General features: G+C 38.0%; 1 protein-coding gene across 3 annotated transcripts in view; it reads left to right on the top strand.

Moving 5' to 3' along the window:
* Positions 1-2: 2 nt before the first annotated feature.
* The window catches only part of MRE11 (MRE11 homolog, double strand break repair nuclease), a 67,568-nt gene continuing 56,437 nt past the window's right edge, over positions 3-11,133 (top strand). For 2 of the 3 annotated variants that reach the window (XM_010988899.3, XM_064492827.1), the window contains exons 1-4: positions 4-139; positions 913-1,026; positions 2,667-2,799; positions 7,610-7,770. In XM_010988899.3, the coding sequence (XP_010987201.2) occupies positions 1,007-1,026; positions 2,667-2,799; positions 7,610-7,770 (314 nt within the window). In that variant the 5' untranslated portion in view covers positions 4-139; positions 913-1,006. Of the gene's footprint in view, positions 140-912; positions 1,027-2,666; positions 2,800-7,609; positions 7,771-11,133 lie in introns of all 3 variants that reach the window. The other variant, XM_064492828.1, reaches the window with a different exon arrangement.

Below are 11,133 nucleotides of genomic sequence, written 5' to 3'. Positions count from 1 at the left end.
GTCATCAATGAGGTATCGCGAGAGAAAGAGCTGCTTTTCTCTCCCGCCGAATTCAGGTTTTTGGCCAAGTGGGTTCTCAGAGGCGAGCAAAGCTGGTGTTGTTGCTTTTCTTCTCACGAATCTCCCTCCTTCTTCCTGGGTAAAAGACAGCCTCGGGTCCCCAGGGTGGGGCTTTGGAGAGTCCAGGTGGGGGGTAATTTAGGAATCGCTTCCTGTATCTGTAGGATCTCCGGCGAAGCCCGGAGAAGATTGACACTGTGGGAAGAATGGGCCGAGTAGGCTGGGAAGGAGTCCTGGGGGCTTCGGCGTCCTGGCGTCCGAGCGTCTGGAGGTGGGGGCGTGCTGAGGCTTGGAATCCCTACCGAACCAGGAATTCGGACGTGGGAGGGGTTGTTCCGCGGTGGCCGTCACTCCTACCCAAATACCTTGGCCTTTTTCCTTGAACTGCTGGGTCCTGAAGGTGTTTCTCCACAGACCTCGTGCCTGTATTTATTTACACTAGCTTTAAACGTGGAGCCCTTCTCTTTTCAAAGCAAGCCCCTGCCGTTTAAAAAAAAATCCCGTATGTAAACAGGAAATGCGAGGTCGCCTCCAAGCTCGAGTAGCCTATGCATGCAACTTTAGTTTCTGCACATCCAGAGTTGTTTGTGTGCTAAACCTGAAGTACAGTATGTGACCCTTTTTGCCTATTCATTTAGCAAACATTAGCTTCCCATAGGGCATGGGAAAGGGAGATAGGAGATGAGCTTAATCAATGATGAAACTAAAATGGCACTGGAGATACGCTATTTTCTATTATTAGCTCTTAAAAAAATAAAAGTATAGTAGGTGCTTAGATGAAAAATGGAACTCTTCCAGAATTGCCAGTCTGCTTTTTCAAAATGTATTTTAAATAATATAATTTTGTTTTAGAATTTGGAATCGAGTTTTCTGACATATTTGAGCACAGGACCCAGGGGTACTTGGAGAGAGAACTGGTTCTGGAGGAGCTGGACAGACCATAGAAATGAGTCCTGCAGATGCCCTGTAAGCACCTGTCTTTGGAATCTTCGTTGCTTTCGGTTTCTACAGCCCAGCAACTGTGGTCACCATAAAAGAAAACGTATTTAATAAATTATGAGAAAATAAAGAGCTTGCCTATGAACACAAGTGTTAGTCACAAAAAAGCGTATTTGGAAGGGTTAGAAATTCATACTATATGTTTATAAACTAACGATAACATGCAGCTCTAGATTGGTGTCTTGCAGTAAGTTGGCATATTGCTACAGTATATGAATTTATGTTCTTAGTTTTTGTCTTAAAATATTGAAGCTATAAACATTCTTGAACTTTAATGATTGTCCTATTAGCTAATGCAAGTCTGTTTAAGTAGATTTTTAGAGGAGTAAATTGCTCTAGTATTGAATAAATTGGAAATGAATCTGACTAAAATGAAAATAAATCAAAGGACTAGAAAAGGTTATGTGGAAAAAGCTTTAAGCTTGAGTATTTCACCCTGGTTTTAATTTCTTGATTAATACTCTGTGTTCTTGGGCAAGTTAGCAATCCTTTGAAACTTGCCTCAGTTTCTTTATTTGTATAATTGGATTAAAAATGACTCAGATTAATTTTCATGTTTAAATGAGAGAACTCAAGTGAAAATATAAGTTGCTATAGATGCCTGGAATAGTAATGTGATCTGAAAGTATTCTGACCTACCGGTATGTATATTGCAATCAGGACTGTGTGCATATCATTTTTGAAGTATCTAAAAAGAAATGTTTTCTGGAAATTCTCCTGTGTTTAACAATTTGAATTTTGGAGATACATAGAGAAATTTCTTTTAAGTTTGTATGGTTTAGTGAAAACAGCCTGAGCTGTAATCCTGGGTTTTAGTACCATTTCTACTACTTTATTGTGCGATGAATCATTAATTTCTCAGTGTATAGCCTTCTCATTTTTCAGAGATACTTACTTAACCTTTTTACATGTGGGAAGATGAGATCAGAGATCCAAAATATTTTAAAGAAAGTTAAAAGTTACATTAAGTTTAAAAGAATTTTAATAGCTATTCTGTTGCTGCTTCACATGAAAGTACTTTTGAATACTACCAAATTCAAATGGAATTGTAAATTTTAGTTACTTGGCCAAATTTGTTAGTGAAAAACTAACTTTGTATGGAGAGTAGAGTCAAGCAAGCGTCTTCAGGGTCCTGGATGTAAACTACTAACTTCCTAGGATAAAATCTACTTATAAAGTAAGGAGGAGGGCTTTTAAAGTTAACTAGTTAATTCTAATTTTCCTGGAAAAGTGCAGAGTAGATAAATAGCAAGGTTGGATACTGAGGTCAGATCCTCTTGGATTTTCGCTGTGGAACAGAATAGGAAAACAACCAAGTGTTCAGATCAGGTTACATATGAGTGTATAAAATTGGTTGTAACAAGGTTATACATTTTTGAAGCAGTTACAGAACCTTTAAAAAATCTATGTACATTCTGCATTGTATTAGTGATAGGAAAACTGTGATGTTAATGATCTGTTGACTACTTCAAATTTTCAGACCTAGTTTAAGGTTAGAAAAATGATTTTATTCCATAATTGCTAATATTTTATAGATTTAGGTTTCAATTTGCTTGAATATCCTTTAAATGAATTCTATTGAAATGTCTCTTCTTTTTTTAATACAGTGACGATGAAAATACATTTAAAATCTTAGTTGCAACAGATATTCATCTGGGATTTATGGAAAAAGATGCAGTCAGAGGAAATGATACATTTGTAACATTTGATGAAATTTTAAAACTTGCTCAGGAAAATGATGTGAGTTTGGTTTGCATTTTTGTGATTTCTATCAAGTTCCCTTACTCAAGATGCTCTTTTTCCTTCTTAAAGTTAGAGGTTTGTTTTATAGGTTCATGTATTCACATTGCCTGATTAAGTATACTGAAAGCACAGAGAAAATTTTGTGGGCTTTATTCCCTGAATTCAAGTAGGAGCTACTTTTGTAAATAGCCTGTAAAAATTTACAGATATTTATGGAGTGTTTACTGAGTGCAGGATCCAGTTGCAGTTTCTATTTGAAATGGACAGCTGACTGTCATAGTTTCTACTTTCAAAGAACAGACAGCAGATCAGTATGTGAGATAAGACAGATGTCCATAATGCCCAGATGTGAGGTCATCTGTGATAAAAGCCAAAAGAAAATTATAAACAGCATTTCCTGGAATTTTAGAGGTAGAAGAGGTCACATTTAGATGAGGATGGAAAGATGAAATTAATGAAGGAAGTGGCATTTAACCTGGGCTCAGAAGGCTGGTTGACTTTTGATGGATGAAGAACACAGAAAGTACACCTCACATGAAGGGGAGGGAGGGTACAGAGGTGGGGCAGTAGGTGTGTTAGGGATACAGCTGCTATGTTTGGCCCCCCTGAAGGTTATGTGTTAGGCAGCAGCCTGAAAGACTAGAAATGTGGTTTGAGCTGCGTTGAGAGCTTCAACTGCCAGATTGAGGAGTTTGTACCCAATTTAATAGAAAGTCTTTTGGCACCAGAGAATAGCATGAAGTCAGGATAAGTTTGAGGCTTATTAAAAGGGATGGCATGGAATGAAAAAGGAAGTGAATGCGAGAGATATTACAAAGATACAATTTGCATACTTGTGTTGGTTGTAGGGAATGGGGCTGAGGGAGAGGGGGATGGCAATGATTCTGAAATGTGTTAAGTTTGGGTGATGGTGGTACCAATAATAGACGTAGGTTTTAAATAAGGAAAATTCCTCTTTATTTTCATACTTCCATATACTTCTTTATGCGGGAAGGTGATAAATTCTGATTTAGATTCCAATAGGACATTCAAGGGAACATGCCAGCAAACGGTTGAAATGTCTGTCTAGAGTCCCAGAGACAGCTGAGGAATAAACAAATTCTGGTGACTTGCAAACGAGTGTCTTCAACCTTGACTTTTCCTCAGAGTTCTGTTCTGTTTATCTGCAAGTCCTATGTTTCTTCCTCCTGAATATACGAAAGGGGAAGCTGTCCAGAACTCTTATATTTGCTGACTGCAGGAGTTCCCCTTAGGTCTTTTTAAATTTACTTTAGTTTTTACATTTTATTTATTTATTAATCTGGGGGGAGTCATTAGGTCTATTTTTTTAATGGAGGTGCTGGGGAATGAACCCAGGACCTTGTGCATGCTAAGCATGTACCCTACCACTGAGCTGTACCCTCCCCCCCACTTAGGTCTTTTTCACTTCCTGTTCTTTCCCTCTACATCTATTTAGCATAACAGCCAAAGTGAACTTTTAAAATCATAACTCAGATCATGTCACTCTGCTGCTTAAAATCTTCCAAGTGGCCTCTTATTGAATAAATAGAATAAAAATTAAATGACAAGGTTCAACGTGATCTGGTCCCTGCCCAGAGACTTTATCCCCAACGATTCCTCCTCCTTCACGGAGCTGCATCCATGCTGGGATGTGTGTTCTATTCCAGGACCTCTGCGGGTCTGGTTCTCTGCTCAGAGCACCTTGACCTTGGCAGGGTTGACTTCTCAGTTCTCAGTTCAGGCTTTTACCTTTTAGGAGAAGTCTTCTCTCGTATCTCCAAACACTCCTTTTTCACATTACACATTTTTTAAAATAACACCATTTGAAATAATTTATTGAATTGTTTACTTCTTTATTTATCTTCTCCACCAGGTGGTAAACTCCAGGGAAAAATCTTTTCTCTTTGCTCATCTATATATCCTAGTACCTAGAAAGGATCTGGCAACCGTAGGCACTCTTATAAATGGGTTAATGAATGAGGGAATGTCTGGTTCTATCTGCTTTTAAGATGGATTCCTCTTTCCCTGAGGGCAGAGAAATTTGCAGCCAAAGGAAGTCTGTTTCTGCAGAGAATCCTGTGTCCTTTCTTTTCTGACTCTTAGGAGCTATACTATTTCTATCCCTGAGCATAAGCTTTTTTTCCCTCTACTTTGTCCTTTCCTTGTGTTTCCTCTTGTTTCCCTTCCCTGCATCCTTTAATCTTAACTGCCCCTCTCCCACAGCCCCATGCTGGTATTTCCAGGTGCATATTATATTTACTTTCCCCCGTAATTTGTGTTTAGTATTTCTTCTTATTGAAATCTAAATTCTTCCCAGTTTTAAGGTCTCTGTTTTGTGGGCCTGCACCATCTAACCAGCCTTATTTTACTCTGGTTCTTTGGAGCCTTTTTTCTTCCTTTATTTCTTTTTTTAAACTTTTAATTTAAAAAAAATAACAATCTTACAAAAGTGTTGCAAGAATAGTACAGATAATTTCTTACCCTTCAGCTAGATTTCCCTATGCTTTCCCACATTTGATTTATCTTCTCTCCACACTCGTGCGTACACACACATGTGTACATACACATACACACACTTTTTTCTGAACCACTGGAGAGTAAATTGCATATATAACCACAGCGCACTTATCAAAACCAGGAAACTGATACTGATTCAACACTATCATGTAATTTTCAGGTGCTGCCCGCTGTCTGGGTGATGTGTGTCATAGCAGTTTGGGGGCAGGTCTGTGGAGTCTCGGTCCCAACCCAGGATTTCTCTTGCACTTAGTTTCATGTCTCTTTAATGTCCTGTAATTTGGGACATTTCCTCAGCCTGCCTTTGTCGTTCATGACCCTGACATTTTTGAAGAGTCCAGGGTAGTTGATTTTGAAGAATATTCCTCAACTGGAAACATCTGATGTTTCCTGGTGGGTAGATTCCCTTGGGCAGGAGAACTGCAGAAGCACGTTGTGTCCTCAGTGTTCCCTGGAGTCAAACCAGTTTTTAAAAACACTAAACCTTTTTTTTGCTTGTGGTAAAATACACATAACATAAAATTTACCATCCTAACCATTTTCAAGGGTACATTTCAGTAGCATTCTAAGCACATTTGTGTGGTTGTGTAGCAAACTCCAGAACTCTTCTCTGGCAAAAGTGAAACTATACCGTTTAAACAATGACTCCCCATTCCTTTCCCCCTTAAAAATATTGATTTTGTTGTTTTTGTTTGATTTCTTCTATGGTTTTGATTTTTTTTAAATAAACATTCATTCATTCATTCATTTATTTTAATGGAGGTAATGGGGATTGAACCCAGGACCTCATGCATGCTAAGCACGTGCTCTACCACTGAGCTCTAACCTCCCTCCCCCCTTGTATGTCTTTGATTATGATCATTTTCTTCCTTTACTCAAATCGTGTTTAGTTTTGAAGCTTAAATCCCACATTTTTGTTGATGCTTTTTTGACTATGGTAGGGGCAGAAATCTCTTCCCTTCTAGGTTCTTTGGCTGGTCTAATAATTAAATTGACATAAGACAGATTACCAGGAGAAAAACAAATTTCAAGTGTACGGGAGCCCCACAAAAATGTAAGACCTCCCCAGCAGTGAGGTAATTGAGGCTTACATTCCATCCTGAGCTGAGGAGAAGGGGAAGGGGGTCCGGGGCTTCATGAGGAAGGAGGACAGTTTACAGGGAGATGAGAAGAGTAGATGTTTGGCTAACGGGGGTTTCCGGTGCCATGCAGATGAATCTTTCTAATGTCAAAAGTTGTGTCTGGTAATAGCTCTCTTTCTGGTACATGCCTCCTATCTAAATTCTTTTAGGCTGTTAAGAGAGGTAAAAAAGCTTTCCCTGACCTGCTGGGTCTTAATAGCCTTCAGCTCAAAACAGTCCACATGCCAAAGCGGCCCATTTTGGGGTGATGCGTTTGGCCCCCTCCCCCCATTACTGTAGCCCACAGTGATCTGTAGTGTTGGCTTCTTGTGTATAATTAAGAACTTAATCAAATTTCTTTAGGTAGATTGTCCGCTTCTTGAAAGCACATTGGACTTTTTTTTCTGTATGATTTCCCCTTCTTTCTGGGTGTTCCTGAGTGCTCTTCCTTGAAATCTCACTTATCTTTCCTAGGGCAACTCAAATGCCACTGTGTTATTAGCACATCTTCCCAGACTTTGTCCTCAATGAATTTCCTCCCCTCAGTTAGATTAATTGTCACGTCATCTCTGCTTCTGGTTTGTTTACATATCTGTTCTAGTGCGTGTCAGAGTCTGACTTATGTTTAGATACATAGCAGTTTGTCACTTCTGTTAGATTTGGAATGTAGTTAGGATACGGATCGTGTTTTATTCATCACACCCAGCATAGGGTATGACACATTGTCCGTATTAAATGACGACAGGGACGTCATCTGTTTTGTAGATTGCTAGTTCCTTACCTGTCAGGGCCTGTAGGAACTCTAAATAGTTGTTGAATGAATTGAGTGAATAATTCGGATTGAATTGGCTGTCCTGTCCATAGGTTTTATTAGAGTGCTAAGTTTATGTTTGATTTGGGTAACTTTAAAAAAAATATGGTCACTCTGGGTAGCATGCGTCAGAGACTTAGTGTAGTAATTTGAAGATGGCTTCTCTGAAGGTGGCCCAGGAACCTAAGTTGGAGTCAGATTAATAACCAGATTGGAAGGCCCTTTGAATAAATATGAAGTTTTAAATCTCCATACGTAATAGTATCTTTTACAAGATTTTTTTTATCACTTTGGTCTATAGTTTTAAAAATTTTACCTATAGAACATACTAATTTACACACTATTTTCTTTTGATTAGGTGGACTTTATTTTGCTAGGTGGTGATCTTTTTCATGAAAATAAACCCTCAAGAAAAACATTACACACCTGCCTTGAGTTACTAAGAAAATACTGCATGGGAGATCGTCCTGTACAGTTTGAAATTGTCAGCGATCAGTCAGTCAACTTCGGTTTTAGTAAGTAAGTATATTTAAGTATTTAAGTGAATGTTCCCTTGTGTGTAGTATTTTCTGTATAAGACACATAAACACACTAACAATTAGCCATTTTACCTTCACTGTAAGTTATTTTCTTTTTCTTTTTTTGGGGGGTTGGGGTTTGGATTTTTTTTTTTCATTTTTCAGTTTTATTAGTTACAGTTTGACTGCACATATACAATATACTGCATGTATTAGTTATTTTTAAAGGAGGTACTGGGGGTTAAACCCAGGACCTCGTATATGCTAAGTGTGCACCCTACCCCTGAGCTACGCCAACCCCCCAAGTTATTTTCGTAGTAAATGTAGTTCTTTGAATTTTCTGAACATTATTATATTAATTTGTATTTCCCTAATTAACATGAGACTGAGTATCTTCTTAAATTTTTATTGTGCTTTTGGTATCTCTTCTGTTCATATCCTTTGCGTATTTTATAAACAGGGGTTTTAGTCTGTTTGTACTGAATTTGCAAAAATTATTTGCATATTCTAGATACTAAGCCTTTGTTAGGCATATTTTTTCCCCCAGTCAGTGGATTGTCTTTTGACTTTGTTTATGGAAGCTTTTGTTGTCAGAAATATTTAATTTTTATGTATGTAGTCAAATACATTGTCCTTTTTCTTTAAGATTTGTGCATTTGGGACTTATTTACAATATCCACCTAGAACCCCACGTCATAAAGGTACTCTCATGGTTTTTCTTCAGCGTTGTACGGGGTACAGCATTGCATTTAGTTAAAATGTTCTCATAGTCTCCCTCCATCTTTGCCAGTTCCTCAGTCTTTCCTGAACAACCCTGATGCTTTTGAAGTATATTGGTTAGCGTAAATATTTTGTAGAATGCCCCCCAGTTTGGGATTTCCTCATGATTAGACTAGGGCAATGGGTTCTGGGGGAAGAATATTCCATATAGGTTAAGTGCCTTTCTCATAGTGTGTCAGGAGTGCCTGCTGTCAACGTGGCTGGTCCTTGGTGAGGTTAAACTTGGTCATTTGAGTAAGATGGAGTCTGCCAGGTTTCTCCACTGTCAGATTACTCTTTTTCCCTTTGCATACACTGTTTGTTAGAAATGAGTCTCTAAGTCCAGCCAACACTCAAAGACAGTTAAATTTCTTGGAGTGAGGAAGGAGGGTCGAAGAACTTACAGGCATGTTAAAAACCACCACAGTGATTAGTAAATATTTCGGAAGAGGCTGTGCAGCTACTCTGTTTCTCCTTAAATTTTGTCCAGTAATTTTAGCATTCATCATGACTCTTGCCTACAGCAGTTGTAACTATGGTTTATAATGGTGATTTTCTGTTTCCCACTTTCTTTCTACATTTTTAATTGGAATTCTTCTGTAAAGAAGATTTGTTCCTTGTCCCCCATTTGCTTCTTTATTTATTCAATTGTCGGGTAGTCAGAACTTAATTTTTTATATCAGTATCAACTCATTTTTTTCCCTTTGGGTTACAGTTTAATACTATTGTCATCTACTTTGTTGCCCAAATAAATTTTTTCCAGCTTTAGCCATTGGGCACTCTTTCAGACTGGCTCTTGTGTCATTTCAACATACTCATCTTTTTTCACCCTCTTTCTTTCTTTTTGGCACTGTAAGATGCGCCAGGCTAATTCTGTATTTTCCCTTCCCTAACTTTAGACTCATCCATTTCTTCAAGGAGTCTTGGTTCCTTTTTGGAATGGTATTTGGAAGCTAGAATCTGGATATTAAGCATGGGCATTGCTCTTGTCTTGTCACTGCTTCTAGGCTCTCTCAGTGCACACAACTAATAAATAAGTATATATATATATATATATATATATATATATATATATATATATATATATATATAAAATAACCCATGAGACGGACATAGCCATATTTATTTCTTACCTATTTATGTATACATATTTTAAAAATGAGTTTATATTGGGAGGTAAATTTTTTGAGACTTAAATGTAAGAAAATGGCTATTTTTAACTTTGGATTGATAATTTGGCTGAGAATAGAATTAAGATTTCAAAAGGTTTCTATAATTTTTAGAAAATTCATTCTGAAAAGAAATTATAGTTCTGTTTAGGCCACTATTGACGTTACAAGGTGGGTGACCTCACCTGGCCAATTAATAATGCCCGCTCTGAGCCTGACCATGAATACGAATTTCCTTATAAGATCACTCAAGCTCAATCAAAAACAAGCAAAATTTTAACCCAAAAATGTAACTTCTTGATTATTAAATCCTTACTCGTGACTTAATTAACGTTACTAACTGTATTACTGATACCCTGTCTATTTTATAAGATTGTTGTCTCTTACATTTCCCTTTGTTTGTAACTAGACCTCCAGGAAGATTGATGATGGCTAAACATCTTGAGGAAAAAGATCAAATTTATAATCCTGCATAGAATAATTGTAATAGTGTGATCCTAGGTATGGGAATGACCAACAAGGGGTAAACATTTCCTGGATCATGATAGACTAGTAAGACAGGTGATCCAGAGAATTTTTAGTATCAACAGGGCCTGATCCAAAAACTAGCACCTTGAGTGGCACGTCAACAGATTATTCACCTGATCTAGGAATGAGCCTTCCTAGCACTGTGGAACAAAATTGGTCATGAAATGTCTCCCAAAATATTGGTCAAAGTTAGGACCAAGGGGGAACAATGTGGACAAAAATACTGCAACCACATCAGTAAACAAAGAGTGCTGAAACCAAGTCATCAGCGGCTGCCGCCACCCACCAGTGGGGACAGGCCTGCAGCCCAGCCTCTGCAGCCGCTCACGATGGTGCCCCGTGAGTGGACTCAGAATAAGAAAGGACAAAATAATAGCCCTAGATAGCTAGGTGCTTGTCAAAGGAATGAATTCAATGAGCCCAAATGTTTGCTTCCTCCCATACATAGAAAAGCACTAAATTCTTTAACTTGAGATGCCTGGTTTTCTTTAGATAACAAGCAATCTTTTATTGTTCCAACTACCTGGTCTTTGTTGTAAAGCTCCTATATATCCTAGCTCTTCCCCTACCTCTTCGGAGCAGTCCCTCAGAGCCATCTGAAGGGCTGTCATCCGGTCTCGAGTTCTCCAGCCAAATAAAACATAACCTCAACTTAAAAAAAAAAAAAAAAGATTCCTGTAATTTTTAACTTACGTCCTTGTTTTTAAGAATTCTGATCAGTGTCTTTACCTGTCTTCTATTCAGTTATAGAGTGTTAGTGTTTTCTTCTTTCTTTCATCTTGTTTTTAAACCGCTCCGTCCGCCCCAAAGACGGGTTTACCTGTTTCTCTGCTCACTGTTGCTGCTTCTTGTATTTCATTTCTTTTGTCTAGATTCAGGTTTCTTTCTAAAGTACAGTTTTTACAGTT

This window comes from Camelus dromedarius, chromosome 12 (genome assembly GCF_036321535.1).
Source record: "Camelus dromedarius isolate mCamDro1 chromosome 12, mCamDro1.pat, whole genome shotgun sequence".
Classification (NCBI taxonomy): domain Eukaryota; kingdom Metazoa; phylum Chordata; class Mammalia; order Artiodactyla; family Camelidae; genus Camelus; species Camelus dromedarius.
This window is presented reverse-complemented; position numbering and strand designations above follow the sequence as displayed.